This window comes from Chlamydotis macqueenii, chromosome 20 (genome assembly GCF_036417535.1).
Source record: "Chlamydotis macqueenii isolate bChlMac1 chromosome 20, bChlMac1.mat, whole genome shotgun sequence".
In the NCBI taxonomy this organism is placed as follows: Eukaryota; Metazoa; Chordata; class Aves; order Otidiformes; family Otididae; genus Chlamydotis; species Chlamydotis macqueenii.
The window spans coordinates 5,918,097-5,944,395 of record NC_141575.1 but is presented as its reverse complement, the minus strand read 5'-3'; the positions used below and the strand labels follow the sequence as shown (position 1 = coordinate 5,944,395).

The 26,299-nt window shown below is 63.9% G+C and overlaps 1 protein-coding gene across 1 annotated transcript in view; it reads left to right on the top strand.

Moving 5' to 3' along the window:
* HMCN2 (hemicentin 2) overlaps nucleotides 1-24,886 on the top strand; it is a 35,496-nt gene extending 10,610 nt beyond the window's left edge. Inside the window, exons 23-75 of the mRNA XM_086763996.1 lie at nucleotides 951-1,078; nucleotides 1,229-1,337; nucleotides 1,699-1,868; nucleotides 2,435-2,530; nucleotides 2,649-2,825; nucleotides 3,131-3,285; nucleotides 3,639-3,762; nucleotides 3,952-4,127; nucleotides 4,362-4,449; nucleotides 5,624-5,743; nucleotides 5,904-6,065; nucleotides 6,408-6,689; nucleotides 6,949-7,116; nucleotides 7,283-7,396; nucleotides 7,592-7,678; nucleotides 8,195-8,386; nucleotides 8,828-8,998; nucleotides 9,392-9,505; nucleotides 9,781-9,923; nucleotides 10,099-10,249; nucleotides 10,432-10,650; nucleotides 10,882-10,995; nucleotides 11,069-11,256; nucleotides 11,432-11,528; nucleotides 14,839-15,111; nucleotides 15,209-15,399; nucleotides 15,483-15,564; nucleotides 15,806-15,942; nucleotides 16,050-16,191; nucleotides 16,383-16,530; nucleotides 16,781-16,908; nucleotides 17,036-17,192; nucleotides 17,299-17,420; nucleotides 17,659-17,823; nucleotides 17,912-18,019; nucleotides 18,121-18,255; nucleotides 18,532-18,666; nucleotides 18,778-18,968; nucleotides 19,340-19,553; nucleotides 19,703-19,837; nucleotides 19,908-20,098; nucleotides 20,187-20,268; nucleotides 20,381-20,650; nucleotides 21,347-21,496; nucleotides 21,699-21,836; nucleotides 22,022-22,143; nucleotides 22,240-22,477; nucleotides 22,603-22,665; nucleotides 22,750-22,878; nucleotides 22,978-23,298; nucleotides 23,535-23,654; nucleotides 23,936-24,062; nucleotides 24,186-24,886. Coding sequence (XP_086620122.1) covers nucleotides 951-1,078; nucleotides 1,229-1,337; nucleotides 1,699-1,868; nucleotides 2,435-2,530; nucleotides 2,649-2,825; nucleotides 3,131-3,285; nucleotides 3,639-3,762; nucleotides 3,952-4,127; nucleotides 4,362-4,449; nucleotides 5,624-5,743; nucleotides 5,904-6,065; nucleotides 6,408-6,689; nucleotides 6,949-7,116; nucleotides 7,283-7,396; nucleotides 7,592-7,678; nucleotides 8,195-8,386; nucleotides 8,828-8,998; nucleotides 9,392-9,505; nucleotides 9,781-9,923; nucleotides 10,099-10,249; nucleotides 10,432-10,650; nucleotides 10,882-10,995; nucleotides 11,069-11,256; nucleotides 11,432-11,528; nucleotides 14,839-15,111; nucleotides 15,209-15,399; nucleotides 15,483-15,564; nucleotides 15,806-15,942; nucleotides 16,050-16,191; nucleotides 16,383-16,530; nucleotides 16,781-16,908; nucleotides 17,036-17,192; nucleotides 17,299-17,420; nucleotides 17,659-17,823; nucleotides 17,912-18,019; nucleotides 18,121-18,255; nucleotides 18,532-18,666; nucleotides 18,778-18,968; nucleotides 19,340-19,553; nucleotides 19,703-19,837; nucleotides 19,908-20,098; nucleotides 20,187-20,268; nucleotides 20,381-20,650; nucleotides 21,347-21,496; nucleotides 21,699-21,836; nucleotides 22,022-22,143; nucleotides 22,240-22,477; nucleotides 22,603-22,665; nucleotides 22,750-22,878; nucleotides 22,978-23,298; nucleotides 23,535-23,654; nucleotides 23,936-24,062; nucleotides 24,186-24,528 — 8,302 coding nt within the window. The 3' untranslated portion in view covers nucleotides 24,529-24,886. The remainder of the gene's footprint in view (nucleotides 1-950; nucleotides 1,079-1,228; nucleotides 1,338-1,698; nucleotides 1,869-2,434; nucleotides 2,531-2,648; nucleotides 2,826-3,130; nucleotides 3,286-3,638; nucleotides 3,763-3,951; nucleotides 4,128-4,361; nucleotides 4,450-5,623; nucleotides 5,744-5,903; nucleotides 6,066-6,407; nucleotides 6,690-6,948; nucleotides 7,117-7,282; nucleotides 7,397-7,591; nucleotides 7,679-8,194; nucleotides 8,387-8,827; nucleotides 8,999-9,391; nucleotides 9,506-9,780; nucleotides 9,924-10,098; nucleotides 10,250-10,431; nucleotides 10,651-10,881; nucleotides 10,996-11,068; nucleotides 11,257-11,431; nucleotides 11,529-14,838; nucleotides 15,112-15,208; nucleotides 15,400-15,482; nucleotides 15,565-15,805; nucleotides 15,943-16,049; nucleotides 16,192-16,382; nucleotides 16,531-16,780; nucleotides 16,909-17,035; nucleotides 17,193-17,298; nucleotides 17,421-17,658; nucleotides 17,824-17,911; nucleotides 18,020-18,120; nucleotides 18,256-18,531; nucleotides 18,667-18,777; nucleotides 18,969-19,339; nucleotides 19,554-19,702; nucleotides 19,838-19,907; nucleotides 20,099-20,186; nucleotides 20,269-20,380; nucleotides 20,651-21,346; nucleotides 21,497-21,698; nucleotides 21,837-22,021; nucleotides 22,144-22,239; nucleotides 22,478-22,602; nucleotides 22,666-22,749; nucleotides 22,879-22,977; nucleotides 23,299-23,534; nucleotides 23,655-23,935; nucleotides 24,063-24,185) is intronic.
* Nucleotides 24,887-26,299: the final 1,413 nt, after the last annotated feature.

Here is a 26,299-nt window from a genome sequence, read left to right as displayed (position 1 = left end):
AGCCTCCGCTGCCCCTCTCAGCCCATGCGTTGGGGTGACTTCACGGACTTCAGGCACTCAAATGCTCGTGGGCCAAGGTCTGGCAGAAAGGCAGTTGGGAGCCCAGCAGTGGCTTTGTGCTGGGATGCGGGTTTAAAGGCCAGTTCTGTTCCAGCGGGTGATTTCTGGAGGGACAAATTCACTTGTTGATGGCATTGAGGATGACGGCAGCGATAGGACAGTCATTTAACAGCATTTGATGAGAAGTTAACCTGGAGAGTGGTTGGATACCCATTTATCAAGTGCCTTGGTCTTCCCCCTTGGAAGCAGGAGCTGCTTTCTCTGTGTGTCAGCGCTGTGCTGGAAGGGGTTCCCTAAAATCATGGGCCTCAACCTCAGGGTTAATCCCTTTTTTCTCTGCACCTGAGGATTGCTGCAGCTTGGGGAAGCAGGAAGGCATCTTGGTTTTGCTCTTCCTGAGGGACCGCATTGCTTTCTCGTTCTTGTTTGGTTTCCCGCGGCTGCTCCTGGTTGACCTGTGCTGCTTTTCACGTCCCAGCTGCCTTGCTCTGCTGTGCCCGGGTGATTGATGGGAGCACACAGGGAGGAATCTGCGGCCGTGGGCTGGGATGATGTGATGTCTGTGGAGCACAGACAGCGCTGGGAGCGAGAGCAGGGCCAGCTCCAGCTGCAGGGGCTGCACTCCGCGGGGAGCCCCGTCCCCCTTCGTCCCCCTGGGCGAGCAGCTCGCGCCGCAGCCTCACGCTGAGCTCATGCAGGAGCTGAGCAGAGGGGATCTGCCCCCAAGGACAGCTCTGCCATCCTCCCTGCGCAGGAGGTGGCCCTCAGGACCTTCTCTTGGCTGTCTCAAGGCGATTGTGAGCTCTTGGCCCACAGCTCCTGCCCAGCGGTGGGTGATGGAGGCCATGGCAGTTCCTCCCACCCAGCTTTTCTGTTCCCTCTGCCCCAAGGTACCGCATGCTCCCTTCGGGGTCCCTCCGGCTGGCCGAGCCCCAGGTGACGGACACCGGCCTCTACACCTGCGCGGCCACAAATGCCGCGGGGAACGCCTCGCTCAGCTACAGCCTGCAAGTGCAAGGTTCACGTCCACTGGTTAAAATGCTCTTCCCGTGGGCTGTGGGTCTTAACGTACCACTGGGGTCCTGCACTCTCCAAACCCCTGGCTGTTCCCATGTCCCTGTGCCGGGGTTTGGGAGTGGTCCCATCCTAAGGTCCTCTTTCCCCCCAGCTCCTCCCCAGCTGCTCATCGGTGATGGGGAAAGCCACCTGACAGCCATCGCCAACGACTCCCTGAGGATCCGCTGCCATGCCACAGGCATCCCTGCGCCCCAGATCCAGTGGGTACCGCTGAGCAGGGTGGGGGGATCCTACCCACGTCCCCCCAAGCTCCCTGAGGGGCTGCGTAACTCTTCGAGGGTGCTCTGCAGCCTAGCGTGCAAAGCTGCGGCAGGGAACGGGATGGGGGTTCGGGATGGGTGATGGGGAGCCCAGGTTGGGGTGTCTCTTAAGATGGGAGGCATCAGTCCTGCTCCTTGCCCCTGGGATCCTGTTCTTCCTGGCAATCTGGACAGTGCCGGCACCTTTCCAGCCCCTTTCCTCGCTGCCAGCACCCCGCTGTTGGCTCCTTCAGTGGGCAGAAATGGGGGCTGGGTGGTGGTGGGACGGACCAAGGACACCCCGCCTGCCTCCTCCTCGCAGGTGGCTGAAGGACGGGCACCCTCTGGGTGAGCAGGACAGTGCAGTGGTGTCCGAGGACAGTGGGACTCTGCTGATCGCTCGCGTGGGGCTCGGCCACGAAGGGCTCTACGTCTGCCAGGGCAGCAGCCAGGCAGGGGTGGCCCAGGCAGAGGTGCGGGTTTCAGTGCAAGGTGAGTGCAGCACCTGGGGCGAGATGCTATCCATCCCACGTGTCGGGGAGGATGCAGCTAGCCCGAGGAGCAGGCCTTTTTGGCCTTGCTTTTTGGGAGGTGTAGGGTTGCTATCTTGATCCGTTGAGATCTTGCCCTTTGCCAGCCTCCACCTGAGGCTGAGAGCTGACGGCCACAGCACGGTGGTAAACCATCACACCCATCCTTGGTGGGTGCTTCCTGGTGGAGGGTCTACCACTAGCCCCTCCGCCCCTCGGTCAGCATTGCAGGACGGGATGCTGAAGGGGCCGGGTACGAAACCAGGTAGGGAGCGCAGACTCCTGCCCTGGGAAGGATGAATTTCTCATCCCGGGGACAACAAATCCGCTAGCTGGCTTGGGGAGCAGCAGAGGCACCGTGAGGTGATGCGGGCCCTCCCAGAGCAGGGAGCCCTGGCTGCTGCTCTCCGGGGACCCGGTGCATGCCACGAGCCCCTGGTGTCCCCGCCGTGCCCTTCAGCACTACGCTGCGTGGCCGCAGCCACCTCGGGCTGCGCGGAGCTGATGACTGTGCGTGCTGGCTTGCAGTGCCTCCGAACATCGAACCCAGCGCGGTGGACCTGGCCGTCCTGGAGAACAGCACCGTGTCCCTGGAGTGCCTGGCCTCGGGGCTGCCCGCTCCCGGTGCGTCAGTCCTCTCCCTCTGCTCTTGCTCACGCATCCCTCGGGCTTTCCCTGGGTTCCCTTGGCGAGAGGTGCGGCAGCATTGCTCCTTACAGCTCTGCTCTCTACTTCCCTCCAGACATCGCCTGGTACAAGGGGCGTGAGAAGCTTTCGACCGGGCTGGGCTGGACCCTGTCCAGGGACGGGAAGCTCCTGCAGATCCAGCGTGCCCGGCTCTCCGATGCCGGCAGCTACCGCTGTGTGGCCTCCAACGCGGCCGGTGTCACCGAGCTCTGGTACAGCCTGCAAGTGACTGGTGAGTCCACGGTGAGCGGGGGAAGGACTGCGGCGGTGGGAGAGCTGGGTGCTCCCCCAGGACCTCTCGTGCTTGTGTGGGGCCGTCCCAGCCCTTGGGGCCCATCCCTGGAAGATGGCTTAGCAGAGTCCCTGTTCCCTGCCCCGTTTGCCGCTCCAGTCGTGCCATCGCCTGCTTCCATCGCAAACAGGAAGCCATGGCCCCATGGATGGGTACTGCCTGGTCCATGCCGTGGTGTCTCCTACCCACCCCGTCCCTTTTACGCCCTGCTGCTCCTGATGACATTCCTCTGCCCCCCCCACCAGTGCCCCCACGGATCACAGCTGGTCCCAGCCCTGTCACGGCAGTGGTGAACGAGCCGGTGACACTGGAGTGCGATGCCACGGGGACCCCAGCTCCAGCGCTGCTGTGGCTGAAGGACGGCAATCCGGTGGCCAGCGTGGCAGCGGGTGGCCCGCAGGTGAGACAGCTCCTGATGCAGGGAGGGCTCACCGGTGACTTCCCTCCAGGAAAATGCTCCTTTTCCTTGTTCTGGCTTTTACAAAAACAATTGCTGGGGCTGAGAAGGTGCAATGTTGCCCAGATCTGCCCCATGTTTGGTCCACCTGAGCACAGACCTGCTCAGCCCTGTGCTGGGCTTTCCTGCCACGAGGGACATAGGTGGGCAGAGGGTCCCTGGGATGTGACGAGGGTTGGCTCAAGGCAGGCTTATGTCCACCTATCCCTGTTCCTGCACGCTGGCTTGCTGGCTGCCTGCGGGTTTCTCTGGTTTTGTGCTCATCTGGGCTCTTTCTGCTTCTTGGGGGGGCACAGATCCTCTCGGATGGGCGCGTGCTGTCCCTGCCCGCCGCTCGCCTCCAGGACTCGGGGACGTACACGTGCGTGGCCAGCAGCGCTGTGGGGGAGGACAGACGCGAGGCCACCCTCGAGGTGCGGCGTAAGTACTCTCATGCCCTCCCAGCCCCTTCCCACCAGCGTGGCTGCGGGGTTGGAGGGGATGCTCAGGACTACAGATCATCTCCACTGTCCCCTCGCAAGCACTGGGGGCTGTGGGGGACCAGCCCTGGGAAGGGGTGCCAAAGCTGGTGGTTTGAGGCAGGTGTTGCCCTGTTGATCTCCTTTCCAGTGCCACTCACCACCCTGGGTGAGGAGGAGAACGTCTCTGTCATCGTCAACCAGACGGTGACCCTGGAGTGCCCAGCCCCTGGGGTCCCCCCTGGGGTTTCCCACTGGCTGAAGGATGGGAACTTGCTCACACCAAAGCTGGGCATGGAGCTGTCTGTGGAGGGCACCGTGCTCCAGGTGACATTTCGGAGTATTGCAGAGGATGGGAGGGGAAACAGGGTGATGAAGACCCCTGTCTCCCCCTGCCCACCCTTGGGAGGGAGTGGCTGCGGAGGGAAGGGGTGTCCATACCCATCTCTCATCTTGACCCTGTCCCGGTGGCTTCTGGCAGCACGAAATACCCCCGTGAAGGGGGCTGCGTGTGCCCAGCTCTGCCACAGAGCATCTTAGTGCCTCCGCTTGCTCCGGCAGATCGGGCGAGCCGCCGTGCAGGATGCGGGCAGGTACACGTGTCGGGTGCCCGGCCGCCCCGAGAAACACTACAACCTCGACGTGTGGGGTGAGCGCCGCTGCGGCCGGGACAGCCCCTCAGGGGCAAATACGGAGTCTGTGTGTGTGTGTGTCTATATACATAACACGTATATAATGTGTACCTAGGGTAGTTGTCTGGCTTGGAAAACACGATGCCCAAAATATTAAAGCTCTACAAAGCGATGCAGCTGGAGGTGGTAGGGAATTCCCACTGGAATGGGTGTCGGAGGGGAAAAAGTCCAGTTGTCCTAGTTTAGGCAGGTTTTCATGAGTCCGGCTTCAGGGGGATTTCAGCGACAATGCAGAAGTGACTTTCCAAAATACGGGCAGGAGAGTGAAGGGATTTCTTTGCCATTGCCGGGGCTTCTCTGTCCTTTTCTCCACACTCAGTCAACGCGGCGACCGCTGCCGGTATCATCCCCCCAGCTCTGCCCCAGTCGGGAGGATGCCAGCGGTGGTTCCCGGGCTGCTGCCAGGACAGGCACCGGCTGCTCTCGCTCGCTCGATTCGAGCATCCCTGCAGCCTCCCAGCACGTTCGCAGCGCTGGGGGCTGAGCCAGGGCCTGGCTTTTCTCAGCGAAGCTCTAGGCCAGCTGGTGGAAGTCCTGCAGGCAGGTGGCCAGGGAGTGGAGAAAATCCAGTTCTCCTGATCCAGGCTTGTTCCTGCGCTCCCTTCCCAGGGAAACGTTTGCATGTCTGGCGTCCTGGCTCGGGTGGATTGTTTGGGTTCTGCTGTTTTTGTTTTTCAGGGGTTTCTGGGTGTTGGGGTTTTTATTCTACAAACTGATATCCCTCATGGGAAGGAGTTACCATTTTTCCATCCAGCTGTATTTAGGAGCAACTGAGAACAGCATCCGATAATGGAAAGAGTTAGGTAACCTTCCCAGTGCGCAGTGCTACCTAATAAGGCTGCGTCTGGCCAACCTGGGCTTGGCCTGCCTGCGTGGCTGGCGCGGGATGCTGGGTCATCCTCTGCTGCAGGCCATGTGCAATTAAAAGCATCGCTGGCCTAAGAGATAGAGAGTCAGGATTATTATTTCCATATGGAGCTGGTGCAGGGGAGGTTCGCTGGTTCCTTGTGTGGAGCCCAGCGGAGCTGCGGGTGGAGCGTAGCCAGAGGGATAGGGGTCTGGTGGGGCGCTGCCCCTGTCTTCTCATCCAGTGCCATCAGCGAGCTGCTCCTCTCCTCTCGTTCCCCGCAGTGCCCCCGTCCTTCCCCTCGGCAGAGCCCGCTGCCGTGTCCGTGCTGGAGGGGCAGCCCGTCAGGCTGGCCTGCAAGTGCCGCGGGGTCCCCTTCCCCACCCTGAGCTGGCGGAAAGACGGTAGGGACCTGCTCCTCAGCCTCATCCCTCCCTATGCATGCTGACCCACCAGACCCATGTTGGTCTCCTTGAAGCAAGGAGCGCTTTCGTACTTGAGCTTCTGGTGGGAGCTGGTCCTGCTGGGAACCTGAGAGGAGGCTGCTGTCCCCTTCCCCGGCAGGCCAGCCACTCTCTGGGCAGCCTGGGAGCCCGAAGCTGGAGTCCGTGGGAGGCAGCACGCTGTACATCGAGAAGGTACGGCTGGTGGACCAAGGGACGTACACCTGCGAGTGCAGGAACGCTGCTGGCAGCAGCAGCAAGGAGCATCGCCTGGAGGTGCACGGTGAGCGGGGAGGGGGCACAGAGGACCTGCAGGGGTGGCTGAAGGTGCCGTGATATCTCTTGGTGCAAGGTCCAGCTGGACCCAGAAGCTCGCAGCCATTGCCTGCTAGCATGGGCATTTTGGAAAGCATGCTAGGTTAGCTTTGCCCCTTCAGCTTTCCTCTTGGCTCCAAGCTGGTTCCTGGAGGGTTTCGCTCCAGCAGCCCAGTCGCTCTAGTTGCACCTGCTTCGCATTTGCTTCGCAGTCCAGACTGACGGAGTTTGTATATAGAACACATCCCATCGCATACGGCCGAGGGAGTTGCCACAGCATCATCTCCGCCCTGTGTCCCTCTGCCCGCAGCGCTGCCGAGGATCCAGGGCAGCAGCAAAACCCCGAGGAAGGTTTCTGTTATCAAGGCTGGCGAGACGGTTTTGGAGTGTGAGGCCGTGGGGACGCCGCCGCTCACGGTGACGTGGATGAAGGACGGGCAGCCTGTGGCTGGTGGGGATGGGCTCCTGCTGACAGAGCGAGGGAGGCGGCTGCGCATCCCCAAGGCGGAGGTGGCCCACGCAGGACGCTATACTTGCCTGGTGGCCAACGCGGCAGGGCAGGAGCAGAGGGAATTTGATGTTGCGGTGCACGGTAAGGGTGTGGGACGGGGCTGGTGGGTGGGGGCTATGGATGCAGGCAGGCTCAGGGGGGCGGTGATGTCCCACTGCGCATTTGATGCAGCATAAGCACAGAGAGCAACCTGACAGGGAGTAGATCTTGGACAACCCAGCATGTTAGAAGGCCTTGGGTCATAAGGAGAATACTCCAAGCTGGGTTTACTCAGTTTTCCTTGCTCCTTTGCTCTCTTGGCTGCTTTGCAAATGGATTCCACCCTTTTCTGTCTCCCTAGTTCCTCCTGAGTTCATTCCAGGGTCTGAATCGACAACCAATGTCAACGTCTCTCTGCATGGATCCCTGACGCTGACCTGTGAGGCCACCGGTGTTCCCCTACCCACGGTCACATGGTTTTGGGAGGGCTCTCCTGTCACCCCCAGCGAGCATGCACGTGTGCTCTCAGGTCAGGGACGAGGCACGGATGCCGTGAGGGAAGAGCGCTTTGGGAACACGTTTTGCCCCAAAGCTGATGGGTTTAAACCCAGTGGAGCTCCAGCCCCTCAGGAGCACTGCTGCGTGGGCTGGTGCCTGGGTCAGGGTCCTGAGACCTCTCTGCTCCGCGCTTCCAGGGGGCTGGCTGCTGAGGCTCACCCATGCGCGAGCCCGGGATGGCGGCCACTATTCCTGCCTGGCCAGCAACGCAGCTGGGGAGGCCAGGAGGCATTTCCACGTGGACATCCTCGGTAAGGAGGGGTCCTCTGTCTGCTGCAGCATTTCTGGTGGGATTTCAGAGCATCAGCCTTGCAGGGACAGTCATGAGTTAAGACTGGGCATGGTGGGAGCTGCAGGGCCGGAGTCCTTTGTGCCTTAGCGTGGGAGCTCAGAGGCTCGGAGAAGCTGGCCAGCTGCTGAGGGTCCCCCGTGGCTTGTGTTCCTAGTTCCACCCCACATCGAGAACATGGATGAAGAGGAGACCATCCAAGTGCCCGAGGGCCACCCTGTCACCTGGTCCTGCCTGGCCGCGGGTGAGCATCACGTGGGGAGCGGAGGTGGCGTGAGCAGCTGGGACATGGGGCTTGAGGACAGCCAACTTGCGTAAGCTTTTGGGGCGCAGAGCGAACGGATGGTTCCAGTCGATGACACAAAAAAAATAGTTGAAATCGGCTGAAGGGGTTTATTGGGCTAATTCCTAGCTTTGCAGTTGTGCTGTCCAGGAAGCCTGGGGAGGGGGCGCCCACGCAGGGAGCTTATTCCACGACGTAAGCCCCAAACTTTCCCAAATGGAGCTAAAATTCCTCTAATCTGGTTTCCCCTTTAGTGAAGGGAACAATTCATCACCTCCTACTCAGGACAGTGTTCTTTCTTCTTGCTGGCTCATCCAGCAGCCTCTAAAAAAACCTGATCCAGATCATGATAAATTTTTATTTGGGCTGATGTCCCCACTTCCCAGAAAAGCTCTGGCGCGGTGACCCCGGTCAGGCTGTGCGCACTCATGGAAAGTCTTTGCATGAAGGCCAAAACCTGCTTTCCACCCCACACAGGCAACCCCCAGCCCAAGATCACCTGGCTGAAAGACGGCCATCCTCTGCCCAGTGGAGGCACCTTCTCCGTCTCCCCTGATGGCTCCGTGCTCCATGTCCCCCAAGCCTCCCTGTCTGACGCTGGCCGCTACTCCTGCGTGGCCTCCAGCTCTATGGGGAGTCAAACCAAGCACTATCTGCTGGATGTTTTGGGTACGAAGTGCCTTTGGATGGAGGTAGACCCTCAGGTGTAAGCAGGGAACAAGGACTTAGAGGGCTTTTTAATTGCCTGCCCCAAGTAGGTGGTGGAGATCTCTTAACCCAGCCAGCAGCATGGTGTGATGTCCTGGGCCTGCCAGAAAGTGCTCATGAGAACTCTTGGAGGAACATAAAGGGCCCATCTAGCGCAGGATCCATCTCTGGTGGTGGCTGGTGGGAAGAGGGGAGCGTGTCTTCTGTGTCCCTTGTGCTTTTGGAGGGCAGCAAGACAAGGCAGAGCCTGAGGCTGGGCTTGTGCTGTCCATGCTGTGCATTTTACATGCTGCAGTTGAGTCCAAATCCATGAACTTGGATCATGCTCTTCGGCGGGGGGATGAAGTATCAGGAAGCCCAAGGGGGTGCTAACGCCGATCTGCCATGCATGCATCTCTGCAGCCAGTCCCACGTTTGCTGGAGATGCCCACGATGCTGCCGCAGAAGTCACAGTGATAATCAACGACCCCATCTCCCTGGTCTGCGAGGCTCTGGCGTACCCATCCGCCAACATCACTTGGCTCAAGGACGAGGTTCCTCTCAAAGCGTCTAGAAATGTCCACCTGCTCCCCGGTACTGGGCTGGCGCCCACTGGCTCTGCATGGTGCTGGTGGTCCCTTGCTGCATGGCTGGGGGAGCGGGGCCTTTCCTGGGTCTGATTGTGGTTCGGGGCAGTGGGATGGTGAGAAGTCATCATCCTGCAGGACCCAAGGGGCTCAGGCCATCAGGTTCATGCTGCTCTTCCATGTGCTGTGTCGCCTGATAACAGCTAAAGCCTCCTCAGCAGCACCAGTGAGACACCACTGTTTTACGAGCCTGGAAACTGGGCTCTGGAAGAGCACTAGACCCTCTCAAGTCAGGCCTGCAGGCCATCAGCAGGTCCCTTGAGATGTCTTCTTGTGCTGCATGGGGGTAGAGAGCCATGGCTGCGAGTGGTGACCTTCTCAAGAGACCCCCTCTGCCCAGGTGGCCACGGGCTGCAGATCCTGAACGCTCAGGAAGAGGATGCGGGCACATACAGCTGCATCGTGGCCAGCAAAGATGGGGAGGCTGTGAGGAACTACGCTGTGAAGGTTCTGGGTGCGGGAACTCCTTGTGTTCTTCCTAATTCCTGCAGTGACCCCCGTTGCTGTAACTGGGCCGGTGCCCTTTCCTTCCCTTCCCGTACCTTCACCCTGGGGAGCTGCAACTCTTACACATAACCAGCACGTGGCCCCAAAAAGCTGCTCTGCCCCTGGGCGGGCAGAGGGGGTCCATCAGCAGGACCCTGAGGGTGCTGCCTGTCACTGATTAGGGCAGAGCAAGGGCACTGGGGGCTCTTCTCTCACCCCAGCTGTGTCGTCTTTCCCCACCAGTTCCTCCTGGGATTGCCAGAGATGACCCTTCAGGGGAGTTTGCCAAGAAAGAGGTGAGAGCCAGGGTCAACAGTACGGTGATGCTGGAGTGCGAGACGTGGGCCGTGCCTGAGCCGACCATCCAGTGGTACAAGGACAAGCAGGTGAGGTCCCAACTGCAACCAGGGAGGAGCTGCTGGTTTTGGGGACCCTTCCAGGTGGATGGAGGGGGAAGATACCCTTCACACGGCTGACTGGGCTCCATCCCACTCCTGGCCATGCAATCCTCCTCCTGTCCTTCTGTTTCTTCCCTGCCTTGGGGCTGGGGTCCCTGTGCAGCTCCTGGAAAGCGCCGGCCACCTCCAGATCCTCAGTGAGGGACAGGTCCTTCAGATCAAACCAGCTGGTGTCTTGGATTCGGGGCACTACACCTGCGTGGCCACCAATGCCGTGGGTGAAGATGACAGGGACTTCATTGTGCACATTCAAGGTGAGCCCTAGGCGGCCAGCCAGTACCTGGAGGAGTGGGTGTCTCAGCAGGAGGAGTCATCCTTGGTGGGGTCTCTTGTGGGAGAATTTTCTTGGCTCCAGCCAGGCCTGGGCAGATGCTCTGGTTGCACCTGGGGCTGCAATTCCCCGTTCCCCACAGCTGACCACAGCCTGTCCCCACAGTGCCACCCCTCTTCCAGCAGCAGACGAGCCCCAGCGAAACCCTGGAGATCTTCTACCAGGAGGAAGACCAGGACGGGGAGGTGACGGAGCACCGGCAGGCTCTCCTTGACCAGCCCACAGCGCTGTACTGCGACACCAATGCCATCCCACCCCCCCAGCTCACCTGGTACAAGGATGGGGAGCCCCTCTCCCCCAGCCCAAGGGTTCTGGTGCTGCTAGGTAATGGACACGGACCCTCGGTGTGGGGTTTGGGGGGGTTTTCCGCAGCAGCTCTGCAGGTTGAGAGCATCCATAGCACGGGGGGGCTGGATTCTGTCCCCTGGTTCCTGCTAGCATATGCAGCACTCACGAGACATGGGCTGCATGGGGATCCAGGCACAGGGAGGTTGGAGGGGACCCTCTAATGCCCCTCGGAGCCGTTCCCTGCCCCAGCCCTGCTCTGTGCCGCAGGGGGACGCGTGCTGCAGCTGCCAGCAGTGCGGGAGGAGGACGCAGGCAGGTACACCTGCGAGGCGGCCAACGCGGCGGGACGGGACCGCCTGCACTACGAGCTGGAGGTGCTGAGTGAGTACGGGGCTGGGGCACGGGGTGGACGGCGCTGGAGGCACCTGGCAGCCCTGTAACCACCTACTTCCAGCCACCCCAGCCATCCGTGGTGGCATGGAAGACCTGGCCGAGGAGGTGACAGCCACCGTCAATGGCACCGTCCGCCTCAAGTGCGAAGCCACCGGGCACCCGATGCCCGCGGTGTCCTGGCTCTGGAACGGCGTCCCAGTTGTGGCTGGTCCGCGGCACCAGCTCCTGGAGGGCGGCACCATCCTGCAGGTCAGTGTCCCCCTGTGCTAGGTGGCTGTGCCGAGGGGGTACGCAGGAGAAGAGTGGGCAGAGGGGGTGGGGAGCTCTGCTCTCCCCAAGGAGGAGGCTGCCCTGGTCCTGCCAAGCATCGAGGTCCCCATGGGAGCCCCCCCCACCTCAGCAGGGCTCTGCTCCCCCTTTGCAGGTGGCCGAGGTGGAGGAGGGTGACACCGGCAGCTACACGTGTGTGGCCGAAAACCCGGCCGGCTCAGCCGAGAAACACTTCGCCCTCACTGTGCAGGGTAAGGCAACCCCTCCCCAGGTCACCAGTTTACCTCCCTCCTCTTCCTCTGCTAGCTGGAGGAAGGCTCCTGAACCACATGGCAGCCTCTGTCTCTTCATGGCTGTCATGCTCGCCCCGTGCGAGGGGGTCGAGGTGCCGGCACGCTCCAAGCAGGCGAGGTGCTCGGTGCGAGAGCTCGGCCTCGGCAGTGACGGTTCCCCTTTTGCTGCTGTGTTTTGGTGCGTGCTGGAGCAGAAGCTCCCTGGATTGCGGGCACAAACTCCGAAAGGGTCGATGGCGTCGTGAACGGTAGCGTCTCGCTGGTGTGTGACGTGCAATCCCGCTTCGCCGTGGAGATCACCTGGTACAAGGATGGCCACGTCCTGCAGCTTGGTGAGGAGGTGACCGTGACCCCAGGTAGGTCAGGAGGAGCAAGGATGACAGCCTGTCCCCTGGGATGGGCCACAGCCGCTGGCTTTTGGTGTTGGGCTCTAACTCCCCTAACCCACCCGGATGCCGTGTGCGGCACAAGCTCAGACTTTAAGCCGTAACCACGAGCTAACAACTCACTGCCGAGCGATCCATCCTGGAGAGCACCAAGGGTTGCATCCTGCAAACTCTGTGCTGCCGCTCCCCAGGAGCTCAGCACCCGTTTCTGCTGGGCACAGCGAGGCCTCAGACCTCAAGAAGAGAGCTGGATGGCCAAACCTCTTGCACAGAGCTTGACCGGCTGCTGGGGGATGGGTCAGCTTGCCAATGAGGTGGCCCAGACCTGGTCCTGCTCCAGCCTGCCCTGACTCCTTGCTCTCTGCTTCTTCCAGACTCGCGGGTGCTGCAGCTCCCTCGCCTGCAGCTTTCCAGCTCGGGCACGTACACGTGTGTGGCGCTGAACGAGGCCGGCCGGGACGAGAAGCGCTTCATTCTCACTGTTCACGGTGAGTGGCGAGGGTTGGGCCAGGAGCTCTGCCCGCCAAGGAGCCGATGGCAAACACCAGTCTCTGGGTTCCTGCTCACACGTCCCATCCCTGCTCCTCCTCCCCAGGGCCCCCGGGGAACCAGGACCCGCACCAGGAGACGCTGGATGCCAGCGTGGGGAGCCCCCTCGTCCTGACCTGCCGAGTCACTGGTGTGCCAGCGCCCACTGTCACCTGGCTGAAGGATGGGACCCCGCTGGGTATGTGCGCAGGGGGACTCTCCAAGCCTCACCGGTGCCCTGCAGGAAGCAGTCCTGCCTCAGTTTCCCCATTTCTAATCCCACTGTGAGAGAACGGCAGGGCCCCTCAGGGGAGGAGGCAGAGCACGAAGGGGCTGGCATCCTTCCTGCGTGTTTTTAAGATGCCTCAGATTTGTTCCTGGGGCTGAAGTGATGGGATGCGGGCATGAAGTGTGATGGAGGGATGTGATGGTGAGCTCCCAGGGTACCAGCCCTTGGGGTAGCTGCTGGGACAGGGCGTTGCCCCCAAACCAGTAGCTCTGTTCTCCTGCAAAGCTCCAGCTCCGCAGAGCTCTGACCTCCACTTGGACCATGTCCCCAAACCTGGGTCCTGGGGGTGGGAATGGGAGGAGGTCTCGGTGGAGGAGCGCTGCCGCAGCCCTCCTCTCCCCGTCTTTCCACAGAGAGCAGTCCGGAGCAGGGTCTGGTGACCAGGGGCGCTCAGCTCCAGCTCGGCCCCCTGCAGCCCTTCCATCAGGGCCGATACACCTGCCTGGCGCGGGGCTCAGGCGCCGAGACACGCAAGGACTTCATCGTGCTGGTGCGAGGTAGGGCGTCCCTGACACGGCAAGGGTCCCCCTTCAGAGGGGAGCCTTCCTCCCCCTCCTCTTCCTCAGCCCCCCTCTCTTCTCTGTGCAGTGCCGCCTCGGATCGCCAGCGTGGGGGTCCCCAGCGAGCACAGCGTGCTGGAGGGCGGAGGGGTGAGGCTGGAGTGCCGGGCGGAGGGGCAGCCCACCCCCCGAATCTCCTGGCTGAAGGACGGGCGGCCCCTGGGCCTGCAGCCCCCTTCGCGTGCCCGGTGAGTCTGGGGTGGGGGGGGGACACCACCCCATGGGCCAACCATGGCACGGCCCCGTCTGTGCCTCAATTTCCCCACATGCGAAAGAGCAGCGCGAGGCAGGCTGAGCTCTGCTGCTCCTCCCTGCTCGGGCTGGGACGAGCGTACCCCAGCTGTTTGCTGAGGGACATCGTCCCGGGTTTAGCCCAGGTAGCCTGGCGTGGTCACTGTCACCCTGGCGGGTTCCCAGCTGCTGCCCTGGCCTTGCAGCACGCCCCAAAACCTGCAGCCCGGGTCACAACCAAACACAGAGCATCTCTGCCCTGCGGGCAGGTTAGGGGTGGACACACAGGTCACTGGCCCGTTCCCCCACTCAGGATGTCCCCGGACGGCAGCTCCCTTCTCCTCGAGGGGCTCCAGGCCGCCGATTCGGGGGCGTACACCTGCCTGGCCCAAAACAGCGCGGGCGAAGACACACGGCTGCACACGCTGAGCGTGCTGGGTGAGCGACGCCGAGACCCGGAGGCAGCAGCAGGGCCACCTGCCCCTGCCAGCCCCCTCAGCCCCTCCGTCCTCTCTTCCAGTCCCTCCTGCCATCGAGAGAGGCTCCAGCGACTCGGAGGTGGTGCGTGGCATCCTGTCCACGGCAGTGACGCTGGAGTGCCGGGCACTGGGGTCCCCTCCCCTGCACGTGAGCTGGCTGAAGGACGGGCTGCCCCTGCGCTTGTCACCCCGCATCACCCTGCTCTCGGCCGGGCACGTCCTCCGGTAAGAAATGACCCTGGAACGATGCTCAGCCGCAGGCTTTGGGGCTGGTACCCAGTGCTGGGATGGCCACAGGGGCACACGGGTGGGGAGGAGACCTTGGGGGACCTTGGGGGGACCTGGAGCTGATGTCTCCTCCCCATCCCCCTGCCCTGCTCCGTGGGGTAGCATCTCCCAGGCACAGGTCTCTGATGCTGGACTCTACACCTGCATCGCCTCCAGCCAGGCAGGGGTGGCCGATCGCAGCTTCGTCCTGCAGATACGGGGTACGGGGCGATGGGGCGTTTGGGGAGAGCAGAGCGGGGGGCACCCAAGCACCAGTTTTGAGGGTGGAGCGCGTGTGGTGCTTTGCAGCTGTTGCTAAGGGGGGTCCTGAGCCAGCTCTCAGCCGCCGAGGCGGGCTCAGAGAGGATGGAGCAAGGCAGGATCAGCCTGAAAGCAGTCCCAGAGCACCCTGCAGGGAGGCTGGGCCACCCCTGGGTGCTCACAAGACACCGGGGAACTGCCAAACCCGTCCCCAGTGCCTGGGCACCTGACTTTGCTCCCGTAAAGGGAACTCCCCTCCCTCCCCAGTGCCCCCTGTCCTGGAGAGCCCAGAGAGCAGCGAGGAGCAGATGGTTGCCGAGGGTTCCGACGTAACTTTCTCCTGCGAAGCCACCGGGTCCCCGACGCTGGTGGTGAGCTGGCTGAAGGACGGCGAGCCCCTCGCACGGCAGAGCAAGGGGATGGCCGATGGCCCCCGGCTGAGCCTGGTGGCCGTGGGGCCAGCCGACGCGGGGGTCTACTCCTGCCTGGTGGCCAACGAGGTGGGGGAGGCCAGCAAAACCTTCCACCTCCTGGTGACAGGTGCGTGTCTGCCCTCGGGGATTTGGGAGGGACAGACGGCTAATTTTTTGGGAGCAACGAGGGGATGAGCTCACCCACCTCACCATGCGCCTTGCAGAGCCGCCCCGCGTCGAGGCTGCGTCCCAGCCCACAGAGATATCCATCGCCGTGGGCACCCCACTAGAGCTGACGTGTGTGGTGACAGGCGTCCCTGTGCCCACCGTCACCTGGGAGAAGGACGGGCGGCTGCTGGCAGGGCCCTGGCTGGTGTCGGGGAACGAGAGCACCCTCCACATAGACGACACCAAGGTAGGAGCTCTCCTTCTTCTCCCCTCCCCTGCATTTTCTTTTCGTGCCTCATTTTTTTTTTTTTCCCTCCTGGCTTTGTGCAGGTGGCTGACGCTGGCTTGTACACCTGCCTGGCCGCTAGCCCCGCCGGAGAGGACAGCAGGAGCTTCCACGTCAGCATCCAAGGTAGCATGGTAGCGAGGAGGGTGCTGCGGGGTGGTCGAGCTCTGGGGGACCAGAGAGCCAGAGCATCCCTTGCACCCCTCCTTGGGATGGCTGGGGCGTGGATGGGGAGAGCAGTGCCAGCTGTAAACCTCCAAAGAGGGCTCTGGAGCACAGCATGGAGTTGGGGGGCCATGCATGACTTATGGGGACAGGTATGGGGATGCCCAGCGTGCATGGCACCCAGCTGGCATGCATCCCACAGCACCTCTCAGCACCGCGAGCGTTGGAGAGACCCCCAGCGTCACCGCTGTTGCAGGGGGGCAGCTCATCCTGGAGTGCCCTGAGGATGCCGTGCCAACCCCCCACATCGAGTGGTACCGGGAGGGCTCCCCGCTGCGGGTACGTGTGATGGGGCCGGGGCTGGGATGCGCCTCCACCAGCCCTGGTGGGTTCGTGATGGGGCCGACGCGGACAGAGCAGCTGACGGGGGCTCCCGGGGGCGTTAGGAGGATGCCCGCAGGCAGGTCCTGGCCGAGGGGCGCTTCCTGCAGATCCAGGCCGTGGAGGCGGCGGACGGCGGGGAGTACAGCTGCAGGGCCACCAGTGCACTGGGGGACACCAGCCTGAACGTCCAGGTGGAGGTCCATGGTGAGTGCTGCCCTGCCACGGGGCGAGTGCTGGCTCCTTCCCCCTTAGCTCAGGGATGTGCAACGCTCCGGGTTGTCCTACGCTGGGAGTAATGGGAAGAGGGGATTGGATGGTGCCCAGCCTCCCGTGCTGGTCCGAGGTGACGTTCTCTATGCCCCAAGCCCCGTCTCTGACTTTTTGCCGTGCCACAGTGGCCCCGGAGATCCAGCTGGGCTCCGAGGAGGTGCGGGCACTGCTGAACGGCTCGGCGGTGCTGCCGTGCCAGGCGGAGGGGTGGCCCATGCCCCGGGTGACGTGGCGGAAGGACGGCCGGCTCCTGCCTCTCCATGGCTCCAACAGGTACGAAGCTCCACACGTTGGTGGCACCAAGATCTGGCGCTTGAATCACACCACACTCCACATCCGTAGGCATTTCGGTGTGGGCGGAGCAGAGACAGCACTGTCCCCCCGTGAAGGGCTGTGCTCTGTCCCCACGTCACCTCAGTGGACACACGCCGTATCTGCCTGTGATGGCACTGGCCACCTTGCCAGCCACCTGTCCCCGGGCCGTGCAGAGCCCTCTCAGGGCTCCCTTGCTCTCCCTTCCCAGGCTGCAGCTCCTGCCCGGCGGCTCCCTGCAGATCCACCCTGTTCAGCCCCAGGATTCGGGATACTACCTCTGCATGGCATCCAGTCCTGCCGGTTCCGACCGGCGAGGCCTGGACCTCCACGTCCTGGGTAAGTGGAAGAGCCAGGCAGACCCCTCCCGGGCTCCCCTCCCTGCAACCCGCTGCTGCTGGGCTGCTCTCATCAGTGCACTGATGTGCTGCTGTCCTCTGCTGATGGCTGCCATGCCCTTCCGCAGTCCCTCCTGCCATCGCCCCCGGGCCCTCCAACCTCACGCTGCTGGCTCAGCAGCCGGCTACGCTGGGCTGCGATGCCTGGGGATCCCCCGAGCCCCACGTCAGGTGGGAAAAAGACGGCCGCCCCCTGAACCTGCAGCTGCTGCCCGGCGCCTACAGGTACCCGCAGCACCCGCTGCCTTGCCTGCCGAAGGGTCCCGCCGCAGGGTGGGGTTTGCTTCCTACGGCGCAGAGGCTGACCCTGACGCATGCTCTGCTCGTGCAGCTTGCAGCCCTCGGGGTCACTGCTCATCACCAGCCCCGGTCCCCCGGATGAGGGGCGGTTTGAGTGCATCGCCACCAGCGCCGCCGGGGAGGCACGCAAGGTCTTCCTCGTGTCCGTCCAGGGTGAGCTCTGGGGGCTGCGGGTCTTCCCAAGAGTGAATTTCCTGGGGTCTGTCGCCATCCCGGGTGCGATGTGGGTGCACTCCAGCACCCCACGGGGTTGGGTCCCTTCTAGAGGACTCGGCGTGGGGGTGGGCAAGAGGGGAAACAAAAGTATCTGTGCCCGTGTGTATGGGGATGGGATGCCCTTCAGCATTCCCATGCAGCCCTGCTCACCTCCCTCCCTCCCTCCCCTCTCCAGTGCCTCCCACCATTGCCGATGACCTTACGGACGTCGTTGTCACACGCCTGTCCCCTGCAGTCCTCACCTGCTACGCCTCTGGCGTGCCCCCACCCACGGTGTTGTGGAGCAAGGACGGGGCTCAGCTGGGCAGCCGAGGAGGGGGCTACCGCGTCCTGCCCACAGGTACAGACACGGGGCAGCGCAGCTCCTACGGGGCAGCGGGTCCCTGCCCGCCCTCCCGCCGCCTCCCCTCTGCCTGCCGTATTCCCAGGGGCCTTGGAGATCAGGCGGGCGCTGCCTGCGCACGCCGGCCGCTACACCTGCACGGCGAGGAGCGCTGCCGGCACAGCCCGAAAACACCTCCGGCTTGCGGTGCACGGTACGTGCGGCTCCCAGGGGTCCCACTCCCAAGGATCCCCTCCCTGTGTCTTGGCCCAACTTGGGGGACCCCCATGGGCAACGCTTCCCTGCCACTCGCAGAGCCCCCTGCCTTGAAGCCGCTGCCTGGCATGGTGATGGTGATGGTCAACGCCAGCACGGTGCTGTCCTGCGAGGCGACCGGGGTCCCCCAGCCAGAGGTCACCTGGCAGAAGGATGGTGTTGGCGTTGCTGGAGGTGAGCGGCAGACCTTTGGAGGGGGGGAGACTTGGGTGCCTGGGGGGAGACTTGGGTGCCAGGGTGTTGTGGGCATCCCAGTAAGGCGCTGGACGACACCGTGCATGGCTCCTCCTGGCTCCCAGCTGCCATCCAAGGTGGCTGCGGTGGCCGCTGGTGTCGTTCCCTGGGGACTCCCCAGAAAGGGGCACTTCTGCAGGTGAAGCGATCCCTGCACGCCATCCATCCATGCCCTGGCATGGCTGCACTGCCCTTCACTCCTGCTCGTCCCCGCAGGGCCTGGGCTGAGGGTGCTCCCGAACGGGCAGCTGCATCTCGTCCGAGCCTCCCCAGGGGATGCGGGCACCTACCTGTGTGAGGCTCGCAACCCCTCGGGCACCGCGACGGGGAGGACCCGGCTGATCGTGCAAGGTAAGGCAGGGCCAGGGCCCCAGCGCTTGGCCCTTCCCCTGCTCGACTTCTCCCCCGGCACCTCACACACGTCAAGGCGTGAGCAACCCCCTGCCCTCGTGCCCCATCCAGTGCCCCCCATCATCGCGGCCGGCCCGTCGGAGCTGGCTGTCGTTGAGGGACTGGAGGTGCTGCTGCCCTGTGCTGCCCGTGGCGTCCCCGAGCCTCGCGTGTCCTGGAGCCGGGACGGAGCTCCGGTGCGGGGTGGCGAGGGCAAGGCCACCGTCCTGCCCTCCGGGGAGCTGCTGCTCCGGGACGTCCGGGTGAGTGCCATCCCCTCCTGCAGCAGAGCTGGCTGTCGTGTTGGAGGGCTGGACAACAAGTGTCCTTGTCCAGGTTGTTCCATGCCCTGCTGTGTCCCTGCACTGGGGCTGGCAGGATGAGGTGTCACTTAGCCAAGCCGTGCCCTGGCTGCCTTCAAGAACATTTGGCAGAGGGCGAGCCCTGTTTTCAGTCTTTGCAACAGGCTGGCGGGTCAGGGATTTGCTAATGTGGGCTGGGAAAAGTGGCTGTGGCCTAGCCGTGGTGTTTTGGGCACACAACAACCAGTGGAGACTCAGCCCAGTAAGCCAGGGCTGCAGCGGGACCCCAGACCCAATTTTACCCCTCCTCATCCTCCCCTTTCTCCATGCAGGAAGGGGACGCCGGGAGCTATTCCTGCACTGCGGTGAACTCGGCCGGGAGGGCTGTCCGCCGGCTCTCCCTCTCCGTCCACACCCTTCCCACCTTCACCCGCCTGCCCGGAGACCTCACCCTGAGCCGGGGCGAGAGGCTGGAGCTGGCGTGTGCCGCCACGGGGAGCCCCCAGCCCCACGTCTCCTGGACGGCCAACGGGCAGCTGGTCACCGGTGTGTGGGTGTCAGAGGATGCTGAGCTTGGTGGGAGGGTGTGATCCTGGTGCCAACCCTGTTCTTTTGGGGTCCGGCATGTCTGGCTGTGCGAGGTTATAACCAGCTGGTCCCCAACCACACTTTTGGGGGGGGTCCGTGCCCCGCAGATGGTGTGTCGGGGCAGAGTGGCCAGAGCATCCTGAGGCGGGAGGCAGCCACACGTGCTGACAGTGGGACCTACGTCTGCCACGCTGAGAACAGCGCTGGTGCCATCAGGGCCACCGCCTTCGTCTCGGTCAGAGGTAGGTGCCGGTGGGGAAACCGGGGTGCCCAGCCAGTCCTCCTCCTCTGCCCCCCCGCTCCCTTCCACAGAGGCGCCCATTGTACGAGGGGACCCCAGCACCTACCAGGTGGAGCTCCCCGGGGGTGATGCCCTCCTTGACTGTGACGCCCGGGGCCACCCCGCACCCCTCGTCCGCTGGAGCAAGGACGGGGCGCCGGTGGTGGCCGGCGGGCGCCTGCGCCAGCTGCAGAACGGCTCCCTGGCCATCCACGCCGTGGGGGTGAGTGGGGCCCCGAGGGTGCTGGTGTATTTTTGGGGAGCTTTCACGGCAAAGCCAAGCATGGTGCTAACACCGTTGATGCCACCAGAGCGCTGACGCAGGGCACTATCGGTGCGTGGTGGAAAACGACGCGGGCACGGCGGCGAAGGTTGTCATCCTGGCTCTGCAGAGTGAGTGCTGCCCCCCTTTGCACCCTCTTTTGAGGGACTGCACGTCACCTCTCAGCCCCCTGCACCACCCCTGGGATGCTGCGGCACTGCCCGCATCCCTCTCCTTGCCCAGGTGCCCCCGCGGTGGTGGTGACGCCGCGGGCGGTGGCGGTGCGCGCTGGGCAGCGGGTGCTGCTGCACTGTGCCGTCTCTGGGGAGCCCACCCCCTCCGTGGAGTGGCAGTGGGACGGGGAGCCGCTGCCCGAGGGTCCCCATGCCCGTGTCCTGCCCAACGCCACGCTGCTCCTGACCGCCGTCAGCCGCCGCGACGCTGGCAGCTACTCCTGCCTTGCTCGCAACGCCGTGGGGTCCGCCGTCGCCCATGCCTCCCTGGCTGTCCAAGGTGGGTGTCAGCCCTGGCGCTTGGGGGGCTTCTGGCTGGCTCGGGGCGCCGGGCTGCCCGCAGTGCTGTTACACCCTGGGGTTAAGATCTCCTGCGTGGTGGTTTGGAGAGGTACCGCCTTTCCTTGCTTGCTCTGAACTCCTTGATCCATGCCCCGGTTTGCCCTCTCCTGTCTGTTCCACCGCTCTTTGAAGGTCTGAGCCCAGACCAACCCTCGCCGCAGCAGCCGCCGCTCACCTCTCCCCAACCTTCCTGCGTTTGCTGCCGTGATTTAATTCCCATTTCCCAGGGGCTCCGCTGAGCGCACAGACACATCCTCTCCCGCTGCCCCTCGGGACACGGAGAGCCAGGCGGGCTGGCAGTGCGCAGGAAGCAGCGGGTGCCCTGCGTGCCCTCTTTGCTGCTGCTGGTGTCCTGCTGCCAGGCATGCCGGAGAAGAAAATTACAGCTTTGGGCTGGGGCCGGGACCGGGTTGGCTGATGCAGAGCAGGATTTGGGGGGCTGCCCAGAGCTATGGGGTCTTTGGGGGCTCTGCTTGCAGCAGGTAGGGATGCTCTGCCTTGCTCTGGCTGCCTTCACATCCAGAAAATGAGGTTTTCTTGACACACAAACTGTTGAGAAGAGAGACAGGGGAGCACCCTGCTTTCCCATGGGAGAGCAGACCCAATGCCGCTGCCTCCGTCCCTTTTGCCCCAGGGGAGCCACGCCGGGTGCGGGGCAGCTTGGTTGGCGTCATCAACGCCCACGAGCTCGGCGTCGCCACCCTTGATGCCAGCGCACTGGATGACCCCCACTCCAGCACCGCTGCCATCCGGAGCAGCATCGGCAGCATCCCACCCGCTGTTGGTAGGTGGTCACCTCTGTCCTCTCTTTTTTTCCTTTCTTTTTTTTTTCTTTCTTCCCCCTGTCCCCCCTCCCCCCCAAAACCCACAGCCCTCATCTGTGCTGTGCCTCACGGACAAGGGGGGCTGCAGCAGTTGGGGAAGGCTGGGTTGCCCCCGTAGGAGGGTGCTGGCTGTGCAGTGAGACCCGTTCTCCCCCTGCCCAGGGCCACTGATGCGGGTGCTGGTCGCCGTCATCGCCCCTGTTTACTGGTCCTTGGCGTACGCCAGCGGGGAGGCTCGGAGTGGGTTCCTGCTCGCCCGGGGCACCTTTCGGCACGAGACGCAGCTGGAGTTTGCCACAGGTGAGGGATGCGGGGAGCCCCAGGCGCATCGGGGGCTGTGGAGCATGGTCCTGCCCGGCTCAGCCTCCGTCTTCCCTGGGCACCATCCCCGGGGGCTCAGCCCATCACTGGGCTGAGCTTCAGAGCGGGGATAGAGCTGCATTTTGGGGTCCCGCAAGCTGCCGCTCACTGGTGCCCCCTGGCAGGGGAGCTCCTGCGGGTCACCCACCTCGCCCGGGGCGTGGATGCCACCGGTGCTCTGCTGCTGGAGAGCGTGATCAGCGGCTCCGTGCCCGAGAGCGTCGGTGAGGCCGCGGTGCTGCTGCAGGTGCCGGCGCTGCCCGTTCTCCCTCCGTGACCCACAGCTCCCGTGGGAGCCAACGGGGTCCATGGCCTGATCCCCCCTCCCTGCCTCTCCCCCCAGGACTTCAGCGAGCGCTATGTGCAGACGGGCACGGGGCAGCTCTTGGGGGGCTCGGTGCAGGTCTTCCTGCGGGATGGGCGCATCAGCCGCGCCCGCTGCAATCACACCATCGTGTACGACCCCTCTGCGGGCCCACGGCCCCCACGGGTGCAACGCGTCCGGGCCACTTCCATCAAAGCCTCCTATGACCCGGCCTTGGAGGAGCTCCTCTTCCAGCTCCGTGCCTCGCTCGATGCAGGTAACATGGGGATTCCGGAGGATGGGGACGGAGATGCTGGGCTCCCTCGTTGGTGGCTGTGAGGGTGAAAAGGCCACGTCCATGCAGTGACATGTCCGTTATCATCATCTCTACCTCATTGCCAGGGGCAGACAGGGACCAGTGCCCACTGGGATTCGTCCTGGGCCCTCAACAGCTGTACTGCATCGGTACGGACCCTTCCCGAGGTGGGCACGTGGATGCCAAGGGTGCACGGTGCCACCTCCCCAACCCATCCCCATTCTGCTCTCCAGATGTCGACGAATGCGCCGAGGGGTCCCACGCCTGCCGCTACAACCAGCTCTGCCAGAACACCGCAGGGTCGTACCGCTGCGCCTGCCCCCCCGGCTACCGCTCGCTGGGCGCTGGCTGGCCGTGCTTGGGTACGAGCTGGGCTCTCGGGGGACCAAGCCACTCCCCTGCCCCACTCCGGCCTCAGTTTCCCCACCCAGCTCCAACTCCCCGGCTCTTTCCTCCCCCAGACATAAACGAGTGCCTGCAGTTTCCTCCGCCGTGCACCTTTGAGTGCCGCAACCTGCGGGGCTCCTACGAGTGCCTGTGCCCCCCCGGCACGACCCTGCTGCCAGACGGCGGGTGCGGTGCCGCAGGGGTGGATGGAGGGGGCGCAACAGGCAGCACCCCCAGGGACCCCCCGCTGCGCTGGCTGGGGCCGAGCAGCCGCCCGCGGGGACGAGCCCTCTACACCCAGCTCGCCCTCCGGCGCGTGGCGAAAGCTGTGGGGCAGGGTGCCCGGGACCCCCCCTGCCCCACAGGTTTTGTCAAGAGGAATGGCACCTGCACTGGTGAGTGCATACGGAGGAAATATTTGGGAAAGGCTTTGCAGGGAGTTTGGAGGCCACTGCCTGCCCGAAAAGCGGCTTCTGCTCCCATCACTGCCCCGCCTCCCATTTTGTTCACAGTCTGGTTTGCGGGGTTGGGGTCTCCCCGTGCCGAGAAGGGGAGGCGAGAGCCAGGCTGCCGCAGGGCAGCGGGTGGGACTGAAGCTTCCCCCCCTGGCTTCACCCCTCTCGCCCTGCAGACCTCAACGAGTGCCAGACGCTGAACCAGTGCCAGCACGCGTGCAGGAACAGCCCCGGCAGCTACCGCTGCGTCTGTCCCCCCGGCTACCGGCTGCTGCCCAACGGGAAGACCTGCCAGGGTCAGTGTGGGGGTGCTGGGGGTGTCTGTGTCCCTCGAGGTGTGAACCCCGTCCTCGCAGTGCTGTGGATGCCGTCCTGTTGGGGCTGCAACTCTTTCTCCTTGGGGAGTGTTGTTCCCAGGCTCAGCACCCTGCCAAACCTGCGTGCTCTTGTCTTGTTGCCCCCGTGTCCAGCGCCCCAGGCAGGGTGTGGGAAGCTGTGGGGACTGGGCTTTGAATCCCCATCTCATGGGTACGTGGGCACCCCAGCACCCCCAGACCCGTCCCCTCTCTGCCCGTAGACACGGACGAGTGCATGGAGGGCACAATCCAGTGCGGCTTGAGCCAGATGTGCTTCAACACCCGCGGAGGTGCCCGGTGTGTGGACGTGCCGTGCCCGGCTGGGTACCGGAGGGGCTCTAGCCCCGGGTGAGTCCTGCCATGGAGCTGGGGGTGCCTATCCCCCCACCTTTCCCATGGCGTTGTGGACCCGGGCACCTTGGCTGCTCGTGACCCACTGTCCCATCCTGTGTCCCCCTCGCTCTCGTGCAGGCTCTGTGTCGGTCTCTGCACCCCGGATTGTGGCCCGGCTGGCCCCCCGACACTGCGGTACCAGCTGCTCACCCTGCCTCTTGGCATCGCCGCGGGGCGGGACGTGGTGCACCTCGCCCCGGGTGCTGCCCCCCACCACCGCCCCATCTTCACGCTGCTGGAGCAGGAGCCCGGCAGCCCCTTCGCCCTCCGCACCGAGCAGGGCCGTGGCATTGTCTCCACCCTGCGCCCGTTGCGAGACCCTGGCACCCACCGCCTCAAGGTGCAGGTGCTGGCCCCAGGTGGGCGGCGGGCACCCAGCATCTTCCTCCTCCTCATCTCCATCTCACCCTACCCCTACTGACACAGCTGAGGGATGGGAGGAGAGGTGGGGTGACTTGTCCTGTCCCTTGCCACTGCCCTGGTGCAGGCACGTGGCTCAGGGGGAGTTGAACTTGCACCTTTCCTCTCCCCCTCTGACACCCCCTTGCCCCCCCTGCCCCCCAGCAGCCCCTGCCCCCCCTGCCTTCGCCAGCCCCTGACTCAGCAGAGCCCTACGAGGGGACAAGTTGTCCCGCCAGCCCCTCGCCATCAGTTTTTATTGCAACGCCGCAGCAGCCGTGGAGCAAACAGAGCTCTGGATGGCCTTGGCTGCGACAGCCCCTAGATAGCGGGGAGGGGGGTGAGCTGGGTGACAGCACCAGCGGGGATCCCGCTGGGGTGTGGGGGGAGTGCCCCAGGCTGGGCAGGGCACAGAGCACCCCAGCATTAACCACTTGTTAAATTGAAATTTTTTTTTTTCAAATCTACTTGGTTTCTGTGCACACTTATTTATTTATGGCTTTGTTCCAAATAAAGGTGTTTTGTGGATAAATATCAGCCGTGCCTGAGGAAAGGGGCTTCCTTCAGTGCGCAGGAGGGGGCTCCCCCAGCAGCAGCCCTGACTGCCCAGGGCTTTGGGCGCCTCCCCGCCTGGCCTTGGACCGTAGAAGGGAGATTGTCTGGATGTGGCAATGCCTGAGGGCCAATGTCCAGCGTCTGAAGGCCCAATCCTGCCCCAGCATGGGGACCCTCAATCAGTAAGAGCAGGATGCGGCCTCTCCACAGGTGGAGGCTGTTCCCAAAAAGGCGTTTCAGTCCTACTCCATGGCCCCAGCTGGAGGGATGGGGGATGCTGGCCCAGAGCCCACGGGTCCCCAGGTTTGGGCTGTTGGGTCTGATGGTGGCCATGCACCCAGGTGCCAATGCCACAGTCAGATCCCATCACTGGAGCTCGCTCTTACTGCACCTGTGCGGGGGCACTGAGATGCCCCTAACAGTCCCTGCCCTTTGGGTCACGGGCTTCCCGTCCCCCAAGGCCAGGTCTGCCGCTGGCCTGGGGTCCCCTGGGCACCTATGGGGGGGCTGGAAGTGGTTTTAGCCCATGCACAGCCCCTTGCCCCATCCCCTCCTGCCCACCTGGGCTCCCGCTTCTCCCTCCCGGCTCGGGGTGCGAGCTGCCCCCATTTCTGCCCCCATTTCTGCCCCATCGGCCCTGAGGGCAGGAGAAGGGCAGGGCCACGGAGGGGACAGTCCTGCGGCAGCTCCGCCTGCCCACGCCCGGCTATAAGGGAGGAAGAGGAGGAGGAGGATGCTCCAGGCACCGGACCGGAGCGCCGAGGGCAGCCGGGCCACGGGGAGCGGGTGAGTGCGGGTATGACATGTTGGGGGGGGGGAAGGGGGGGCCTTTGCTTTGGGGAACCTGGCCTCCTGGCCCTGGCTGTCCCCTCTGCACCCACCCACGGGTCTCCCCCACCCCTGGCTGCTGAAGAAGGGGTCCCTGGTCCCTGCTGGAGCGGACTGGGGGTGTCCCAGCCCCTTCCCAGCACTGGGAGGTGCAGGCTGCATTCAAGCCCGTTCTAGCTCAGTTTTGGAAGTGAGGCGATGGGGCGGGGCGGGGGGGTGCGTGCAAGTGAGTTCCACCTCCCCCATGGAGACCCTGGGCTTGTCCATCCCCGGGGATGGGAGCTGGGACCTCGGCTGGCACCACCCCGCGCTCTGGGGCTGCCGGGGGCGCAGGATGGGACCCCCGCGAGGTGAAGGAGTGATGCTGAGGCCAACCCCAGCACCAGCCCGTGCATCCCCGCATCCCCTGC